We start from the raw sequence: 21,963 nt of genomic DNA on the forward strand, positions 1-21,963 counted from the left end.
CTAGTTTTAGTAACCCAGAAAAAACTTTAGATTAAGAATATATCCTCTTCGTAGTGACTTGGAAGACAACCAAATAAAAGAGCTACCACCTGGAATCTTTGCTAACAACAATGAGTTAACTGTACTGTGAGTACTACATTTATCCGTTAATATTTAAATAAATAAATTAAATAAATGCGTGTTTATTAAAAAACCATCCGATAAAATTACATATCTGATGTTACAGTAAAAATATATATTAATGGGAATAAATTACAGTAATTAAATCGAATAAAAATGACTAAAAATGATTAGAAATACACATGGGGTGTTTGCACAGCTAGAATATATTTAAAAATTAATCTATTAAAAAAGCTATGTTTAAAACGTTTAGTGTTAATGCTGGGCCTGACAATGGATTTCCTTCGAATGTTTGCAATCTAATCTTTGTACCTTGAGAGTAGGCTTTTTAATGGATGGTCATCATGTTTGAGGTTATAAAAAAGGCGTCTGTCGCTATTCTCCAGAAGTTCATATATGTTGTAATTGACCGACGTATAGCGTCTCTTATAGCATCTTTTTAGAAACCTTTGTATAACAGTAAGTTCGGAAACACTTGCAGCATAAACTGAAAGACTGTATAATAACTTAGGGATCACAATTGAATTAAAGAGGTGGTCTATTTCGTCTTGTGTATATCCTTCTTGACGTAGGCTTCTGATGACAAATAAACACCTCTTGGCTTCATGGAGCTTGGCCTTGACATGCATGCTGAACTTACTATTATCTTGAAATGTGACGCCCAATAAAGAAATGTTATTATATTGTTTGATATTGTGAGACATTGGGTAGACTGTTGAATTGCCTTTCTTACACATAACTAGCTCCTTACACTTACTAGTGTTACAATACATGCCGTTTGCAACAGTCCAATCCATAAACTTGGACAAGGCAATGTCAGATATATCCGGGGAATCTTTAGTGATCGTGACTAAGACGGTTGAATCGTCTGCATACTTAAACAAGAATATATCTCTGTACCCATCTATCTCTAGGTCATTAAAAAATATGTTGAAAGGATATGGGCCACTGACAATACCCTGTGTCGTTCCCTTGTTGACAATTCTCCACTGGCAAGTCAAATTATTGAAAATCACCTTCTGTTTTCTGGCTTCAAGAAAGTTGACATACCAGTTAACAATGCATGAATCAAGTGGACTGCGTTTCAGCTTTTCAACTAGGAGACTGTGTTTAACGTTATCAAAAGCTTTTGAAAAATCCATCGTAAACATTCTCACTGCTAAGGTGTCCCGTCTATCCAATGCCGCAAGAAATGTATACTACATTTCCAACAGAGCGTTTACACAACTTCCACCTGAACGGTACGCAAATTGAGAGTGATTCAGATGTTGCTCCAGGCGCCTCTTGTTAAAAATGTTATATACTGTTCTTTCAAACGTTCTAGCAATAACTGGAATAACATTGTTTCCTCTAAAGTCCGCGTATTCGACTGGGGTCTCGACTTTTGGGAGTGGATTGATGTTAGCCTCCTTCCAACGGCTTGGCCAAATCTGCCGAGCAAGAGACATGTTCAATAAATTTTCGATCACTGGGGTAAATATCTCAGCATAAACTTTCCATATCCAGAAAGGAATCCCATCAGGTCCGGTGGCAGTACGCTTTCTTCGTGTTAAGGCAATAAACACTTGAAATGTAGATAGCTGTGGAGCAGGGGTGTTCGCATCAATCTCGGCAGGAACTGGTTCAGAATATTCTCTATCAAAGCAAATGTCACCGAAATAATCATCTAAGCAAATGATGAAATCCTTGTCTGGTTCGCACCTGCTTTTGTCTCTACGCATGGACAGTCGATCAACTTTCCTCCACCAGGCTAGCGATCCAAGTTTCCCAGACGCTAAAGCTCGGCGATTTTCAGCTATTAGTCGTCCTATCTTCTCCGTCAGTTCAGCTAGGTCTCTCCCGCCGCCTTTTCGAGATCTTGGTTTTTTCTTCAAAAGCGATTTCACTAATGGACTCATCCACGGAGGGTCTCTGGAAGACATTCGAATCGATTTGCTTGGAAAACATTCGTTCATTAATTTAGCTAAGGTGGAGTGCAGCGAGTTCACCGCTGTATCGATGTCAGAGTTATTCTTAACGTGATTCCAGTCTTGTTCAAGGAGCTTATGGTAAAACATGATTTTGCGATGCTCTCGGTAATCACGCATTGTGCTACTGAATCTCAAGGGCTTTGGTCTCACACCTGCTGGTAAAATTACGCCTTTAAGGTCTGTTTTCATCTGGGCGACAATACGGTAGCACCTGGAGAAGAGGGCCTCATTATTAGTCAAGCAATTGTCCAAAACAGAATCGCCTCGAGTTGGAAAGTCAACCAGCACTTTTAAACCAGATAAATTCGAAAGCTTTTCTAAATCAAGCCGGTTGAGGTCTCCTTCACATAGCACTAGTCCCCTTGGATGACGCTCGAGAAACTGATCTGCAGTATCCGTGACATATTCAATAAGGTCGTCTTCCTGGTATTTAGATCTCGGTGGATGATAAATACCACACATCAACATATGATGGCCCGATGGTAGTTCAATTTCCAGACTGATGGACTCAAACAACTCCGATCTCGAAACCGATTTCACTTTTACATTTTTCCTCACATAAATCGCTACGCCTCCTTTCTCACGCTTGTCTTTGTCTTTGTCTTTGTCAAACCAGTTTCGATCCCTTCTGTAGATGGTATAATTGGATATAGCTGCGACCGAGTCCGGCACGATCCTTTTTAAATGTGATTCGGAAACAGCGCAGATGTCAATATCATTCGTAAATAAGTCAGCTTCAAGTGCCAGATTAGCTTTAATTCCATTCCGTGTCTTAGTCAAGCCACTGATGTTTAGAAACATGCATTTAGGGACCGCATATTTGTCTTCCGTAGTGGAATTAGGGCTAGAGTTCTTAATTTGAGAACGGTTAATTCTTGTTAAGTTGTTGTGATTGCATCCGCGGCATATCGACGGGTGCTTCTCGACTGGGCTTTTGGTAACCGAAACAGGAATAGCATGCCGTCTTGTTTTTCGTCCACCTCCAGGCTTTCCTCTGTAGGTAAATATTCTAGATCTTTTCAGGTCTTCAAAGATATGCGTTTCAATGACAGACTTAGGATAATGGCTTAAACGGAAAAGCGAGTTCCTCGAGTAGTCGAAGCGTTACGCGGTTATTTGACAAGATGGCGGCGTCGCACTCAATTCGTGGGGAGGCTTGCCAGTCGACAAAGTCTCATTTTTCCAAGGATCAGGATTGATGGAAACATCCATATCTATGGTAATATCGATCGTAGGCTCAAAATCTGGTGGTGAAAAACATGTATAACCGTGCTTCGACCAGGCAAGTCAGTACACGCTGAATCGATCGAGGGATTTAAACCAGCCTGCGAGAATCGGAACGAAAGCTGAATCCTGACATTTGTCCATTATCTAAAGCCAGAACATGCTTCAGGCTTGAACGAAACTCGAACCCGTGTCTCCCACATACTAATTCAGCGCTACTACCGAGTGAGCTACGAAGCCACACGTTGAAAACGAGGTACAGTTGGGATGGTTCTTCTTTCTAGTGGAGGGGACTAATATAATTTGCAATTAGGGAAATTTCATTTGATCGGCGGCATTGACAATGAAATGAAGCCTGTTATGTATGTAACACATGTTTATTAAATACATATTTCCGCGGAGTTTGGACTTTAGTCTCTATTTTCGATATTGGATTTTTTACGTAGATAATGAGAGTATCTTTGGAGTGTTCAATAACAGCATCAAAATATTTCAAGTGCTATTTAATGTGAGATGATAAATAAACATCAAACTGTACAGTCCTGAGTTTTTTAGAAAAAATTTTTTTTCAATACTAACACAATCAAGAAACTGCGTGGTGATTTGTTTGGTCAATCCATCACGCTACAAGAGTTGCAAATAAAAAGAAAACATCTATTGTCTGCTTCACGACACATTTTTAAGCGACTAATACAGATCCTATCACACGCTTGACTGGCAGGGTTCGAAATCCCATTCTCACTGTTATCAATTCCACTACTTTAAAAAAAAAAAAAAAGGTGGGAGGAACACAGTTCCGTTATATCAATCAAATTTATTCAACCCATATGATCACCCAGTCCAAGATGATAAAATCAGTCCCAATAAAAAAAAAATTATTGACAAGGACAAATTGACCTTAATATTAAAATCACGGCTTTGTATTTTACCAATCGTAACTAATCCCACTAATTTTCAAAACAAGTTAGCGGATCACCTTTCATGTCGTTTCTTCCCTAAAAAAAGCAATCACAATAAAAAATAGTCGATTTGGATTTCTTGGCATACAAGGTATGCTCATGCTGTACTGAAGGAAATGGTTCATTCAAAAAAATGATTTAAGAATTGTTTTTTCGAGCTCCGAGTGACTTCATAAAACGTTTAATTGATCGATGATAAGAGTACTACAGTACTCTCTTCTCAGTCCGAGACCAGGGGTAACTGTTTTTCCCAATTCTTTGTTTTGTTCTTGTCCCTTGCGAAAATAGATAAATCTCAGCCACCTCGCCCCAGTGCCTATTTATTTTCTTAGGGCACTCCATAGTCCTTTAGTAATATCTGCGTGAGACAGAAGCCGATGGCGATGTGATTGTAATTAATGACCGCTAAATTATCAGAGCTAGTAGAAATCAAGCCTTAGATATAACTGGTTCACAACATCACGCACAACACATCATAGACCATAACTTTCTAAACGTATCAAACGTGCAGATATTTTCCGAAGTTTTAAGAAAAGCTCAGCCAGAACTCTTTGGCAGAGTAGAGGATAAGTCATCCTAAGGAAGAAAAATGCAACTTCCCCTTTTCTCCAGAGGGAAAAGCTAAGCAACGATATAAGGGGACTTCATGACACTTTTAAAATGGTATTTTAAACCCATTTCTAGTTTAGTTTATCTAACCCAATTAAAAGAAAAAAATGTTGAAAAGGACAGACAACATAGACTCACGCTAAGACCGCCTTTCTTGACATGTCAGTTACGAAGGAACCAAACAGACGCCTGAACACCATGCAGTGTCTACAGAATACCAAATCACACTGACTAGTACTTTGCGTATGATTCACACCACGCTTGATCAGTGGAGCCCGGTATTGTCTGACCGGGCGAAGTGCCTTGTGGCAAAGCCGTCAGTCATCTCCGAGGAAAAGGAACATTTGTCGTCAGTTCTTGTTTCCAACAGCTATCCCTCCTCCTTTGTACAGAAGGTCGCAACAAAATAAAATAAAATAAAATAAAATAAGATAATAATAATAATAATAAAGCTCTCCCGTGAGCAGAGAGCCTGTTAGTTTATGTAACCCAATTTAAACAAACAAACAAATTATCAAAAGGGAAAATAACATAGACTCACTGTAGGAATCATGATTATCCACTAAGGAGCGATCTTAGGTTCAGTTTTGTCCATCTCTTAGGTACTTAAATGGAAATCAAATCAAGAAGCTACCAGCTGGAGTCTTCAATAACAACTCCGAGTTGACTAACCTGTAAGTGAGACATTTGATGGATTCTTTAGGATACATAGGATGCTTTAACAGAAATGTGATTTCAATTCTAATAATCCCACTAAGTTTCAAAACAAGTCAAAGGAACACTTTTTATGGGGTGTTTCCCCTAAGACAAGCAATCATGAGAAATAATGATCGATTTGGACTTTTTCCATACAATGAATAAATATCCTGAACTGAAAGAAAATGGGCCATTCGACAAGATGCTTTAAGAACTGTTTCTTCGAACTCCGAGGAACTTTATGAACCCTTTCAAAGGATGTGTAGACATGCTACAGTATTCTTTTCTCAGTCTGACACCAGGCGTAGCTGTTCTCCCCATTTCTTGGCTTTGCTCTTTTCCGGTGCGAAAATGTCAGCCCCCTCGACCCAGTGCCTATTTATTTTTTTCTGGAAAGTTTTGCGTAAGGAGTTCAAGTTATTGTTATTTGTTACGTCCTCAGCGAGTTAGTGTCCCTTTCAAAAGTGGGGAGAAAAATTGTAAATACGAGAGAATGTTACGTCATAGTAACAATGCTTAAGATGTACGACTTTATTCTTAATTCCATAGAAAATCTTCCTGTGTGGATTGGGTAACAATCAGATTGTAGGAAATGTCTTTACTTTTTTGAATTTGAAATTACAATTTTCGTCTTCCCTGTCGTATTATTTTTGTGTTCACGCGCAGCGCACATGATTTTACAAGTTAGTCAATCAGGTCAAGGAACTTTAACCTTGCCATTGGAAATTGACGTGGTCAATTTTTCTCGGGCATCCTTTGTTGTTCTGTTTTTATGGAGTTGTTTACTGTTTTTGAGTTTTCGTTCAAGTCAATTTGTTATCCCTCAGTTTGCAATTCTAGGAAGTTTCTCAAAATCCGAATGTTGTTGATACTTTAACACATCTTTGATTAATACATACTTCTGCGGAGTTTGGACTCTAGCCTCTTGTTTCGTTATCGATTTTTCACACAGATAAAGGGGGTACCTTTTGGGGTGTTCTATGACAGCACCAAAAAATTTCCAAGTGCTAGTTAACAATTATTGTACGAGAGCAAGTCGAATATGAGATGATAAATAACCTAAAAAGTGCATAACCCCGAGTTGTTTATAAAAACCTCACATTTTGACAACGAACGAAAGTAAAAAGCTACTTTCTTTCTCAATGGAGTATAGCTAGTACCATTAGCTTCAGCTCAAGGTCTTTAACCCTTTTCTGATAAGAGGGTTTGACCTAGTGCTAACCCATGAAATTCCCCTTTCCCACTACACATATAAACAAAACCCAGACACCTGCTCACCTGTCTCACCTGTCACCCTATCACCTGACACCTGCTCACCAGACACCTGCTCACCTGTCACCCTATCACAGCCCTTTAGTATCTTTTTGACTCACAGAACGTTGACGACACTACAAAGCTTTAAGAAATAAACCTGTATGGTGAGTAAAAAGCTACCCCAGGGAAAATTGGTTCACAACATCTTGTTTTGGTATCACATGACACGAAGACTGTTAAAAAGGCGGTACGATTGGCAAGGTTGAATATAAACGTATGGGAAGGGTCAATTTAGTTTTGGAAACGATTATGTCGCTAAAACACTGCTACCTTGTAAACTCCTTTGGGTTTCTGTTCTATGTTAACCCTTGACACTCACTATTTTAACCATAAACTGACTCTGAACCTGAAATATTAATTTAGAACAGACCGTAAATTCAACATTTTTCCGTGATGTTGAATTCGAGAAAACTGGTTAAAATACATTTTTTGGCGTTTTACCATTTATTGCTGATCGGTAACCTATGGAAAATACCCTTTATTCTCCCATTCACAGCCTTTTTGCACAATAAGGACCCTAAAACAAGACTTCATGACAAATTTCAGCCAAATCGGTAAAATGAAATGGCCGACGAAAGTTCGAAAGTTACAGAAAGTCGCACTTAACTATCACTGGTGACCAATTCCTCTTTCTTAAGGCATCCACTTCGTATGCAATTGCGAGCGCATCTTCATGACTGCTAACAATAAAGTTATCTTAGAAAAAAAAATTTCATTTACAGCACAATCAAGAAACTTGATTTATTTGGCAAGAGTTGCAAGTAAAAAAGCATCTGTTGTCTGCTTCACGACACATTTTTAAGCGACTAATACAAATCCTATCACACGCCTGATTGGCGAGGTTCGAAATTCCTTTCTTATTATTATCAATCCCACTACTTGAAAACAAAGGGGTCGGAGGAACACAATTTTCGCTATATTAATCAAATCAATTCAACCCATATGATCACCCAGTCCAAAGTAATAGCATCAATCCCAATTCATATAAAAAATATTTCATACGGACAAATTTACGTGACCTTATTCTTAAAATCACGGTTTTGTATTTTACCAATCGTAACTAATCCTACTAAGTTTTTAGCGCATCACCTTTCATGTTGCTTTTCCCCTAACAAAAGCAATCACAAAAAATATAGTCGATTCGGATTTCTTGGCATACAAGATACGCGCATGCTGTACTGAAGAAATGGGTCATTCGAAAAAGTGGCTTAGAATTGTTTATCCGAGCTCCGAGGAACTTCATAAAACGTTTTAAAGGATGATAAGAGTACTACAGTACTCTCTTCTCAGTCCGAGACCAGGGTTAACTGTTTTTCCCAATTCCTTGTTTTGTTCTTGTCCCTGGCGAAAATAGATAAATCTCAGCCCCCTCGCCCCTGTTACTATTTATTTTCTTAGGACATTCCATAGTCCTTTAGTAATATCTGCGTGAGACAAAAGCCGATGGTGATGTGATTATAATTTAAATATGACCTAAATTACTAGAGCTAGTACAAACCAAACCTTAGACATATATGGTTTACAACATCACCTACAACACATCATAGACCATAAATTTCTAAATGTATCAAGCGTGCAGATATTTTCCGTAGTTTCAAGAAATGGTCAGTCCAAAATCTTAGGCAGAGTGGAAGATAAACCATCCTAAGGAGGAAAAATGCAACTTCCCCTTTTCTCCAGGGGGAAAAGCTAAGCAACAGCATAAGGGGAACTCACAACACTTTTTAAATGGTATTTTAAACCCATTCAACTTTAGTTTATCTTACCCAATTTAAACAAAAAAATGGTAAGAAGAACAAATAACAGACTCACTCTAAGATAGTCTTTCTTGACACGTCAGTTACGAAGGAACCAGAGAGGCCCCTGAACGCCATGCAGTGTCTACAGAACACCTAGTCACACTGATCGGTACTAAGTATACGATTCACACCACCCTTGATCAGTGGAAAAGCGGTATTGCATAACCGTCTCCTGCATCTATTTATTAGTTAATTTGGTTAGGCAGGGGACTTTAAAGAACCCACTTCACGATATTACTGTGATGTGGTCTGGCCTGGTTACTGGGAATTGGGGGGAGGGGGCATCTGTTATATTCGCCTTCATTTGATTGTAAACTGCTTAGCAGTCTGGTAAAGTCTCCCGCACAGTGTTGTGAAGCGCCATGGGTTCAAGATATGAGCGCTATATAAATACAAGTTATTATAATTATTATTAACCGGGCGAAGCGCCTTTGACAAAACCGTCAGTCATCTCCGTGGAAAAGAAAGACTTATCATCAGTTCTTGTTTCCAACGGTTATCCCTCCTCCTTTGTACAGAAGATCACGACGAGCAGAGAGCCCGTTAGTTTATCTAACCCAATTTAAACTGCGGAGTTTCACCCTAGCCTCTTGTTTCGTCATAGGATTTTTTACACAGAAAATCGGGGTACTTTTCGAGTGTTTAATGACAGCACCAAAATTATCCAAATGCTAGATAACAATTACTTTACGTTGAATCGCATTTTCCTACGTTTTATCATTTACATGTATTGCTGATCGGTTAACGCATGAAAAATACCATGTATTCTGCCATTCACAGCCGTTTTGCGCATTCTAACGATATGTTCACTGGAGTTTACCAGAAAGCATGCATTTTTCGGTGTTTTCTGCAACGGTGAATTCGTGGAAGGCATGCATTTTCCCGCGTTGACCGCCGCCCGGTTAATCGCTGTTCTACCCAATAAGGGCAAGTGACCCAACTGCCTGATAAGCTCAATTTCCTCAAATGATCCAAACGGCTCAAATGACTGAATTTCCCCAAATGACCCAATCGGGGTCAATCTTCTAAATATTAGACAAGATATCCACTGGTGTTTTCATGGAGCAGGATTAAGGGCAGGAAATAATGATCACAATCGACGAACATCTTGTTTACAGGGCGCTGACCGTCATCATTTCCCAGAGAAAAAAACACTAAAAATGCATTGCTCGGGCGCGTTCGGGAAACAGCTGAAAAACGTTTCGGAAAACGAATTATTTATAAGCGTTTCTATGAGGAAAGAAAACAATCGACGAACATCGTGTGTTTTTGCCGTTTATCATTAGTAATTCTGCGTGAAAACGGTTGGAAGATGCAACGCTCGTGCGCTCATGAATACTGCAGAAAATCGAACAGGAAAACAGTGCAAGCTGTTCACGAGCGTTTCAATACGGCCGGAAAACAATAGACGAAGAACACGTCTTCCTGGCCTAATCACGGTCGTTAGTAATTCTGTGAGAAAACGCTTGGCAAATGCAGCGTCCGCACCCTTAAGAAGACTATAGAAAAACGTTAGGAAGACAAGCCATACACTCGCGTTTTTGTGGAGCAGGGAAACAATGGACAAACATCATGTTTTCATGGCATTCACCATAAGTTATTCTGTGAGAAAACGCTTAGCAAGTGCTGCGTCCGTATGCCTAGGAAAAATATAGAAAAATTTAAAATTTTCAGGAAAACAAGCTATTCACTAGTATTCTCGTGGAGCAGTAAAACAATCAACAAACGTCATCAAAGTTTGTGAATATCTGAAAGTCATATATTTAAACTGTGGTCAAAGAACGAGTATGAGAGCGATCTTTGCAGTAACGAACACCACTTAAGCAGTTGGTTCAGCACTTCATGGGTTTATTACGAACCAACCTAATGACCAGCTCCCAGTTGGCTTGTTAGCCCAGTTGTTGGAGCACTGCACCAGCATCGCGGAGGTCATGGGTTCGTACCCCATAGAGGTCAGAATTTGTTACAGCCCTCATTTTCACTACTGCTTCAGTAGTGTTCGTTACTGTGAAGATCGTCCTCTTAGTTGTTCTTTAACCGCAGTTCAAATATCATGACTTTCATATTTTCAGAAACGTTGATTCATCAATTGCCGACGGGTTTATTACGAACCAACATAATGACCAGCTCCCAGTTGGCTTGTGAGCTCAGTTGGTAAAGCACTGCACCTGTATCGCAGAGATCATGGATTCGAATCCCGTACATGCCTGAACTTATTTCAGGCCTCATTTTCGCTACCACTTAGGAGTGCGTGTCCACAAAAATCAAAAATTGAGCGGCAAATTTAAAAATTCAGAATCGGCCAAACTTTGGCTATTAGTAGTCCATATTGAACTATTTATCGCTATGGGGTTGATTTGTCAAATGGTGTTTCCTTTTGGTAAAAAATGATGATACCCGATTTCAGGGCCAACTATTGAAAAACTAGGCTCAAAAATTAGCCATCTTGAAGCTGATGGCCTCCCGTAACTATAAATTCAGAGGACATTCAGTTGTAATCAGCTTATTTTGCAATGTTTGCAGGTTTCATATTATAATTCCTATGACATTTGAAAAACAATAAGATATTGACTGAGACCTGAAAGGAAGCCCTCTGTTTTTCCATGGAAATAACTAGTAAACTTCAAAAAATAATTTACCCTACTAACTTTATCATAAATCAAATGAAAATTTTTATTTAGAATGCCGAAGAAATGGGATGTTAGCTGATATAAATTTTTTTTCTGGGGAATTTAGGTTGTGCTAGGTGAAAGTGTACCCAAAATTGCAATTTTTCGGGAAATCAAACAAGAGAGTGAAAGACCGTGACAGACAGTTTTCTCATTCCAGCCCAAAGCCCAAAACTGGAATAAAGTATATCTTCATGTTGTTGCGGAGTTTTGTTATTTATTACTTTTTTGAGAAAATACAGCAGCTATTGGAATGCTTGTTTTATCACTAACTTGTACAATTTTATTATGTGAACAGTACATAATTATGCAGCACATTTACAAATTTCTTTCAGGTGAATGATGCTGTTTTACCGGTACAAGAGTTAATTAATTGATACCATTTCTACTTTTTGAGCAGCCACCAGCTGGAGATAATTTATAGTTTAAAGAATCAAGATTTTATCACTGATCACAAGGGGCTATGCAATTGTTGATCTAAAAGCCTTGAAATGAACTATTTATCATTGTTGTTATAGTTGCTAATCATAAACAAGTTGTGATCCCAATTCAATTATAAGGAATTTTTCCCACAGCCTGTCGCACGCTATGCAACTTAGCAATGGCGTTCTCATGCTCCTTTCAGAGAATAACTGGAAAAGACTGCTCGTTTGATAAAGCATTCAAGAGCCTTGAAATTGTTACTTTACACAATTGCTCTAAGGATATTTCGAGTCATTGTTGTCACTGGTCAATTTCTGGAGTGAAAACGGAAAGGGAAATTATACTTGGTAGAGTGAGTGATTTCTGCAAGGACGAGACGCAGAGCTTAGACACAGTCTGCCCACACCACCGGCGTGAACTCGGACCTGGCTGGCGGCGAAACACTTCCACGTGCTGTGTGCCACAAATCTTATCCCAACATGGAGCAAATAGAAAAGGGGATCGAGGAATTTTGAAAATGGTAAATTAATTCTCTGGTTCATGTTTCCAAAAGCTCCGCTGTCCCTGACCACTGTAGAGCGTATGCTCTGAGTGATCCTGAGGACCCAGATTATTCTGTGACTTGTAGCCACACCCATTGTGACAACTGTGACCGCTGCTTGGTTGTCTCGTCTGTAATGAGGGAGATTAAGGAAGGCTTAGAAACGGCTGAATGCTCGGACAATGAAAATAAAGAACTGTCTTTTGTTATTTCCCAGGCCAAACATTGAATGCTGGAAAGCCCATTTATTGCGGTCTATAACTCAGGATGAATGTAGACTTGACATAATGAGCGGCCTCAGCGCCCAGTCAATTTTTTTAAGTACTTGACTGGGTGATGAAATATCTTCCACGTAAGTTCCGGCAAAGCCAGTCGGATTGGTTTGGTAAAAGAGGTATATCGTGGCATATAGTAGTGGCGATTAAATGCAACAGCGGAGAAATGGAGACGATGACATTCGTTCATGTGTTTGAGAGTGCTACCGCCAAAGACAGTAGCTCAGTGTCAGCCATACTTGATGAGGTCTTTATTCAACTCAAGACTATTATGCTAGAGCTGCAGTCCATCTATATTCTAAGCTACAACGCTGGATGTTATCACTGTGCGCAGACTCTGATTCCAGCTCCTCAGATTGCCAAACGTCATGACCTTCAGATCTCTCGGATTGATTTTTCTGAGCCACAGAGAGTCGAGGAAAGGGCGCTGCAATGGAGTCTTCCAGGGGTGTGCGTGGCGTAATTGTGAAGGTGTGCAGTCCTCCCAATGCTCCATCCATCAAGAGTTTCAAGTGGGAGAAAGTAAGTTTTGTCAGAAACCTTTGCTACGGCCAAGAAGGGATAAGCCTACGACATTGGCCCTGGAAAAAGTATTCCCCGGACAAACTCCAATGTCCCTGAACAATCGGAACTTCCGACGATAGAGATCAGGCCCTCGACCAGCGAGACTATAACAAGCTTTGTTCCAGTAGTACACAGACGAATAGGTGGCCGAACCCCCGCAACCGATATAGAAGGCAACTCCGATTGTGTAGATGAGTCTTCAGATGAGTCAGGCGTTGATGTTCATGTTGCTAACAATTGTCCATTATTTACAGGCGTAGAAGAGGGATGTGTGAAGACGTTTATACGGCATTCATCGCTGGTTCAACACTTGGGCTATGGAAAGCACAAGCGTATTCTAGAGTATGAAACGCTCTTTGACAGGGCCATGATAGAGTACGCGACTCATCTGGATTGCGGCGCGAGTAAATGCTCGACGGTCCTAGAAGGTAGTAAACCATCACTACCAACTGTGCCCACTACTCTTCCGATGGGATGGGCACTGGAATGGACACAGTACCGTAGTACAAAGGTTACCGACAATCAAAAGCAGTACCTTAATTCCAAGTTTCAAATTGGAGAGAGAACAGGGAAGACAGCCGACCCGACTGATGAAGTCTCTAAAGCCATGAGGACTGCAAAAGATAGGAACGGGGAGAGACTATTTAGCTATGGGAATTTTCTCACAAACCAGCAATTTAGCAGTTACTTTTCTCGCCTTGCTTCTAAGTAAAGTGTAGAGGTAGATCAGCCTGATTGTGAGAACGAGACTCCGAGAATAGACTTTCAGAGTGTACTTAGTGACAAGGTTTTGTCTGAAGTCAGCATTCAGCAGTCAGCATTCACATTTCATCATATATGACTCCTACAACATCTGTGAGTTAGTGTTGAACTCTTAACTTGGCTCCTTTTCTCTTCCTATGTTACGGGGTATCTGCGAATCCTTTGGTTCTGACATATCGGAAACAACAGTTCGAAGGAAAAAGCCATTTGTGACCTTGCTCTCAGACCTGGTACAAGGCTGTACCTGTAGCTGTGCGAAGCGCTCATAACTGTATTCGCTACACGTTATTACTACCTGGCAGCTCGATTTCATCGTATCTGGCCACCAAAATTATTCTTGTCATTATTTGGCAAAACACCGTATTATTTGATAAATAAACCTTGTTTAGAGATGAATACTATTATAGGGACGACTAATCGCCGGAGTTTGAACAATTTCGAGTTTTCGCATTTTAATTTTGCCCCTAATTTTCGATTTCCTTTGATCCTTGGAGACATTTGCTCTTAGTTTGTTGTAAAGTTGAGAAGTATCTGTTCTGTAAGATATACTTTGGTATCTAGTATTTAAGTTATTTGTTGCGAAAAATTTTCATGAATCGTTTGTAGAAGGCTCGTGAGCGAGTTAAAAAGCACAGTGGCGTGTAAACAAACCCACTTGAAAGCCAATTTACCGCAGGAAAAATAAAGCAGTCAACCTCGGGCTTGAAAATGCTGCCCGAGTCCTGGGACCTCGGGAAGCATTTTCAAGCCCGTGGTTGACCAGCTTACAGATTTTCACTATATGGACTTCCCAGCCGGCAAACCTCACGAGCACGTTAACCTCTACATGTTCAAGATAAAGATAAAACAAGAATAAAGATAAAAACGTCAACAAAAAAATTAATACATGTAAATAGCACGACTCAGCTACCACAGGAATGACCATTACATTTTCAATGAGCTTTTTCGTTGAGCATGGGCGGAAATAATAGATCTGTCTGTCACGGTCGGTCTCAAAATCTCTTGTTTGATTTCGCGAATATGTGCAAGTTTAAGCGCTCTCTCATTGACTACAGCCTTACTTCCCCAGAACAAGAGTCATATGAGTAAAAAGCCCATTTGCAAAGGGGTCTGACCTCTAAGTTTCGTTTAATTTGTGATGAAGGTAGTAGGGTAAATCGTTTTTTCAAGCTAGGTAGGGATGTCCATAAAGAAACATGGGGGGATCTTTCAAATCTCGCACAATGTCAGATTTATTTTCAAATGTCAGAAATTGCAGTGAAAGACCTAGAAAAGTTGTAAAATAGGCTGATTGCATGTGAATATCTTCGGGCTCTTTATTTAAGGAGTAAGGTTTTCTTGAAAATTGCTGATTTCCAAGCCTAATTTGCTTACATCTGGCCCTGAAATCTAGTATCGCCATTTTCCGCCAAAACAAAAATCTATTCGAGAAATGAGCCACCTAGCGATGAATAGTTCAATATGGACTAGAATCGCATCATTGAGTAAAATCTCGCATTCTTATTGGTTAACGAAGCGAGGTATTTAGCGTGGATTTGCGAGCTGAAAACGAGGCTAAGTGAAATTGTTTCGCATCTACGTCACTAAGCACAACAACTATCGTCAAATTGTTACAAAGTTTGGTTTCTAAGTCAATTTAAAATGTTTTCAAAACCATTTTCACCTTCTAAAGAGCAAAAACAAAGAGAGCGTTTTCAAAGCGAGCCTGACGTTCTTCCTTGTTTTGAACTGAACTTCAAATTCTTGGAGAGGCATGAAAACGTCTTTCGCTCGCGACAACCCGAAAGCGATAAAGTCCTGTGAACACGGCCCAGAAAAAAGAATCTCCGAGGTAACAGGTCACGCCAACCCGGGTTCAATATCCATCTGCAGCCATAATCTTTTAGAAAAATAACAAAGGATGTAAAGCAAGTTGGCTGGGTTTTCAGTCGTACTACTACGACTGTCACAGCTGCCAACGCCAGCGACGGTCCACGCACTAAACCTTTGCGAGAAATATATGCCAACAGCCTTGCACTTCCATCAGTAGTTGGCAATAACACAACATCAATGAATAACGGCATTGATGATCTAGCAGCAAGAGTTCTTGGTGGATTGTTCACCAACGTATCTTTCAACAACTCTCCAGTGTATATTTCCATCAACTTTCAGTCGAATGCTCATCCCAACGATTCAGCTAATGGCATCGCCTGTAGTGAATTTCTACAATTGAAAAGATTAAAGTTTTTGGACTTTTCATGGAACACTTCTTTGTTTTTAAAGGAATAAAGTATCGTTCAATACACGTAATTACACTTCAAGGCACTTGCCTTATATTAATCGCGATGTTATTGCACTTGAAATCAGTGCTTTCGCTTGCACACTTCGTTTCTCTCAGTTCGCCACCAAAGAGGTAAAAGGTGTAAATTATTTTCCTTCTCGAGCAAATTATTTGGAATTTTGAATAAACATGTTAACGATAAACGGCTTGTAAATCCAGTGAAATACCACTATTATCCTCAAATAGTGTGAAGCCTGTTTAAAAAGTTCGAAAATGAATGCAAAATCAAGCACGAGGTACAAATAAAATTGTCGAAGGCTCAAACGTGTACGACTATTTTACCTTGCTTTCTATTTGCTAATATTATCATAAAGGGGCAAAATTACTGAATTGTGATTGGTCAAGACAGAGGGCATTTTTTCTTAATTTTTGTAATTGCCCCGGGCAAAATAACTTGAAATTGATTGGCTGAAAATCGCTTAGCAGCGGCTGCCAAGGTAAAGAGATTTCTGTTTGTTTTGTAACAATGGCGTCCCGTTTTGCGACAGATCGGTAAGAAAACATTTTGCCCCTTATATTATAAATAAGTAATCACATGGTTTCTCGTAAAATTAAGGTTTAATATCCGGCTTGTGTTTTCGGAAGTTGCAGAAATTGCCCGAGTCGCGCAGCGACTCGGGCAATTTCAGCAACTTCCGAAAACACGCGTGATATTAATCCTTAATTTTACCCGGCCCCATGAGATTACCTATACCAATGACGCTTATAACAGTTGGCTTTGAAATGGCTTTCAAGAGCGCGCGCTCGGGATAAAAACAACAATAATATTGCTGATTTAAATTCTCGTTTTCTTATTTTCACTCAGTTATGCGATTCAAGAAAAATTCATTACCTGACTCGTGAATTCCGCGTTAAATTGCACTGAAAAACCGATATCGCACTCATCGCCTCGCGATTCGTGCGATATTGGTTTTCGCGTGCAATTTAGTCAGGTAATGAACTTAGTCAGGTAATGAATTTTCCTATATTAGTAGCCGGAGTTTAAGCAAATTTCGCTTTTCACATTTTTGCCGCTAGTTTCCGATTTTGTTTGATTCTTGCTGACACTCACTCTTAAGACGTGTTTGTTACTGCGAAGATCGCTCTCATAGTCAAAAAACATCATGTTTTCATGGCATTCACCGTTGGTAATTCTGCGGTAAAACGCTTGGAAACTGAAATCCAGCTTTCGTGCGCTCGGGAAAACTATAGTGAAACGTTTGAAAAAACAAGCTATATACCAGCGTTTTCGTGCAGCAGGAAAACAATCACAAACAGTCATGTTTTCATGGCATTCACCATTAGTTATTCTGTGGGAAGACGTTTGGGAAATGTAGCGTTCACGAGGAAGGGAAAACTTGAGAAAAACATTAAGGAAAACAGCTATTCATTGGTATTTTCCTGGTGCTGAATAATATGCGATGAACATCGTGCTTGTCTTCAGTTTTACTGAGAGCGAACAATGAATTTTCCGTCCGTTTCCAGATATCTGAAAACGTTGGTATAATATTAAATTTTTCAGTCATTCACCATTTCAAACCTTGATAACCCCAGTAAACAGCGCAGTTGAGCAAGCGTGGTTGGAAATCAATTTTCCAAAGAATGCAGTACTTGAACAAGTGCTTGTTCGTATATTCAGACGAACTTTGTAAGCCAGAAGTTTTGGGTAAAGGTGTCCAGGCCTTCCAACCTTTCTTCAAGACTTTGCACTCAGTGAAAATCCTAATCTTTGAACACACTATCCAGCTCTAGTAAAAAGGAACTCTTTTGTCACGTGCAGCCTTTCAATTTCAAAATCATGAAAAGCCCACTTATCTTTGTACTTTTTAGGCTTAACATTGTCAACTAGACTGGCAAGACTTTCCACAAACGACCGACTGAATACAAGAGTCAAAACAGTTATGCTGATGTGAATAGTCGCATAAATATTAGTAATAATAATCTACTTATTGATTGGGTCGCTGTTCCATGACAAGAGCACCTTGTAATTCCATTGCAAGCTGGCTCTGATTAGTTTTAAAAATCTAGATCAAATGTTACATTCGTGATTTTACAAATTAGTCAATCAGGTCAATTGACGTGGACAATTTTTCTCGCGCATGTTTGGTTGTTTTGTTTTCATGGATTTGTTGAATTTTTTTGAGTTTTCGTTCAAAGCAATTTGTTATCCCTCAGTTTGGAATTCTAAGAAGTTTCTCAATTTTTATTTAATCAGAATGTTGTGGTAACTTTAACACACGTTTATTTAATACATATTTCTGCGGAGTTTCGACCCAAGCCTCTTGCCACGTTAGAGGAGGATTTTTTACAGAGATAATGGGGGTACCTTTCGGGGTATTTAATGACAGCCCCAAAATTATCCAAATGCTAGTTAACAATTATTTTATGAGGCAAGTCGAATGTGAGATGATGAATAACCAACAAAGTGCATAGCCCCGAGTTGTTAATAAAAATCTCACACTTTGACAACGAATGAAAGAAAGAAGCCACTTCCTTTCCAAATGGAGCACAGTTCCAATAGCTTCAGCTCAAGTTCTCCAGCACTTTCTAGTGAGAGTGTTTTATCTAATGTTAACTGCTGGAATTCCCCTTTCCCAGTACACAGATAGACAAAACCCAGACACCTACTCTCCCCTTTACCCCTTTATGACCTAGCACAGCCTTTTAGTATCTTTTTGACACAAAGAACATTGACGACACCACAAAGCTTCATGAAATAAACCTGTAAAGCGGGTAAAAACCTAGCCCTAAGGAACATTGCCTCGCAGCATCTTGTTTTGGTATCATACATCAGCAAGACCAGTAAAAACCGGTACGATTAGCAAAATTGAATAGAAACGAGTAGGAAGAGTCAATACAGTTTTGGGAACGATTATGTAGCTAAAAAATTGCTACCCTATAAACACCATTGGGTTTCTGTTCTATGTTAACCCTCGACACTCACTACTTTAACCACAAATTGACTCTGAACCTGAAATACTAACTTAAAACAGACCGTAAATTCAGGGTAAACTTCATTTTGTAGGTACTTACAGGACAATGAGATAGCAGAGCTACCAGCTGGACTCTTTAGTAACAACAGGAAGTTGACTGAACTGTAAGTAAGATATTCATGTTCCCGCTAAGTGACTGACTGTACGCCCTTTACCAAATTTGTACTAAAATAGACTTTGTTATTAATAGCAAGCAAAGGGGGGTCTGGGATAATTAAAAAATGGAAGCATTAAACAAAGAATTAGCCACTTTTACGTCCAACAGAGGAACAAAGAGCCAATACCTCTAGAGGAAGGACCGTATTAATGGCACAATTTGATCTAAAATAAGAAAAAACAAAAAAACAACAACAACAAAAAAGCAGGGTCTTAATAACCCATACAGCAAGCATTACATACAAATAACACGTATGGAAAAACAAACTAGCGTTCACCTTATGGAAAATGAAGGTTGAATTCACGGAAAACGCTGCATTTTATAAACGTTTCCCTGTGTTTTGCTAACGGAAAACCGGACGTTTTCTGTGTGTTTTCGCATCGGTAAATCCCAGTATTCGTTTAGTTACTCGTTAGTTTTTCTTCGCCAAAAACAATTCACTTTCCGGCATTAACCGCTCGGTTAACGCATGGCAAAGAGTTTGTTTTGGTTTTGTTCATTGGCATTTCTCGAGTGAACAACAACGTATTCCCCTGAATTAACGGTTGAAAATACGCATTTTCCGGGAAGGTTAATGTGTATAAATAGAGGAAAACGTAATGTTTTCCTGGGTTTGCTGTTCGAGTAACGTACAGAAAATGTCATGTTTCTTCAGTTCGCAACCATTTTTCACCCGGTGAACGAAATGTTCAAAAGAGTTTTGTGGTCGAACGCATGCATTTTCCAACATTTTTCCACGATGGTGAAGACGAGAAAATTTTTTGAAACGCATTTTTCGGTGTTTTACCATTTACATGTATTGCTGATCGGTTAAAGTTTGGAAAATACCATGTATTCTTGCATTCAGAGCCGTTTTGCGTTCGGTTAATCGCTGTTCGACCGAATTAGTGCAAGTGACCCGACAAGCTCAATTTCCTCAAATGATCCAAACGGCTCGAATGACTGATTTGCCTGAAATGAGCTAATCGGGGTCAATCTCCTAGATCAGACAAGATATCTACTGGCATTCTCATGGAGCAGGATTAAGAGCAGGAAATAATGATCACGATTGACGAACGTCTTATTTTCAGGGCGTTGACCGTCATCATTTTCCAGAAAAAACACTTTAAAAATGCATTGCTCAGACGCGTTGGAAAACAGCAGAAAAACGTTCCGGAAAACGAACTATTCATTAGCGTTTCTATGAAGCAGGAAAACAATCGACGAACATCGTGTGTTCTTGCCATTCATCATTAGTAATTCTGTGTGAAAACGGTTAGAAGATGCAGCACTCGTGCGCTGACGAAAAATTCAGAAATTCGTACAGGAAAACAATGCCAGCTGTTCACGAGCCTTTCAATCTCCGAACTGAAGCTCCACCTAGACCTCAGTTGCTCTAAAGGACTTAAAATGTTTTTTTTTTTCGGTTTTTACTCTTTTTTTTTAATCTTTTTACTCTTCCCTCACCCTTCCCCCCAAGGAGGGGGGAGGGGTGAGGGAAGAGGGGTTAAGGGGGAGGGAGAGGGGGAGTGGGAGGGGAGAGGGGGAAGGGGGGGCGGACAGAGAGGAAATATACAACAACAGGACAAAATGTGAAACACTCGACCTTACTCAATGATTTATCCTCCTTTCAGGGACTTGAGTTCGAACTGGATAAGGGAGCTACCACCTGGAGTCTTCGATAACAACCCAGAATTGACTAAATTGTAAGTAGATGATAGTTATGCATACCTGTATGTTGATATTAACGAGCAGTGAGTTACGAATTACCTAATTTCTCACTTGTTGTGGGTGTAGACAGCTATAAGCTAAGGCAATGGAACAAGGTGTGTTGGTTAATTGATTGGTAGTGATAAGCAGATGGGAGTAACCTGGCCTCATTAAATCATCTGGAAATTTTTCAAAACAAGGCTAGTACCGGATGTTGGTGGCCTTGAATGTAACTATTTCATTTTCTATCATTACCAAGTTCTTCTATCTTTCGTATTTGTTTTATTTTCATGCGTCAGATACCCCGCGCGGATATGGTGATAAAATAAGAGAGGGAAGAAACGAAAGTTGATAGTCCTCACAGGCTTTCTTTCTATGACTGTTTGCTTTACCTTCTCCCTCTCCTCCCCCTCCTTCCCTCCTCCTCCTCCTCCCCCTCCTCCCCCTACTCCTCCTCCTCCCCCTCCTACTCCCTCCTCCCCCCCGCCTCTTCCCTCTCTTTACTAATACTCATACAGCGGTGATCATTTTATCATGTGATGGTTAGACAAAGTTTTAACTCTTTAGATGGCTTCGTAATGACAAGATCAGGATTACCGAGAAACTGTTTATATTCTCTTAATCAGAAGGACAAATTTAACGTTATCTTCAAACTATGGTTCTTTTTTATCTGATTTCAATCATTATGATCCCAGTAAGTTTTAAAACAGGTCAGAGGAACACCTTTCGAAAGCTTTTTCCTCTAACGCAAGCAATGTAAAAGAATAATGACATTAGCCTTCTTACAATCAGAAACTCAACCATTCGAGAAGATGGTGTCAGAGTTGTAGTTCTCCGAACTCCAGCTCCATCTAGACTTCAGTTGCTTTAAAGGAATTAAAAAAGTTTTTGGACTTTTTA

The 21,963-nt window shown here is 39.6% G+C and overlaps 2 protein-coding genes across 2 annotated transcripts; both read right to left on the reverse strand.

Moving 5' to 3' along the window:
- Positions 1-419: 419 nt before the first annotated feature.
- On the reverse strand, positions 420-1,262 carry LOC148743048 (uncharacterized). Its single transcript, XM_088749594.1, has one exon. It carries the CDS (start codon positions 1,260-1,262, stop codon positions 420-422), a length of 843 nt encoding a protein of 280 aa, XP_088605720.1.
- A 57-nt stretch (positions 1,263-1,319) lies between these two features.
- Positions 1,320-2,891, reverse strand: LOC148743049 (uncharacterized). Its single transcript, XM_088749604.1, has one exon. The coding sequence runs from the start codon at positions 2,889-2,891 to the stop codon at positions 1,320-1,322; it is 1,572 nt and encodes a 523-aa protein (XP_088605730.1).
- Positions 2,892-21,963: the final 19,072 nt, after the last annotated feature.

Source organism: Stylophora pistillata, chromosome 1 (genome assembly GCF_964205215.1).
Source record: "Stylophora pistillata chromosome 1, jaStyPist1.2, whole genome shotgun sequence".
In the NCBI taxonomy this organism is placed as follows: Eukaryota; Metazoa; Cnidaria; class Anthozoa; order Scleractinia; family Pocilloporidae; genus Stylophora; species Stylophora pistillata.

Excerpts from the sequence above, each read along its gene's own strand:
- LOC148743048 (XM_088749594.1), bottom strand. The coding sequence starts at position 1,262 with ATGGATTTTTCAAAAGCTTTTGATAACGTTAAACACAGTCTCCTAGTT.
- LOC148743049 (XM_088749604.1), bottom strand. The coding sequence starts at position 2,891 with ATGTTTCTAAACATCAGTGGCTTGACTAAGACACGGAATGGAATTAAA.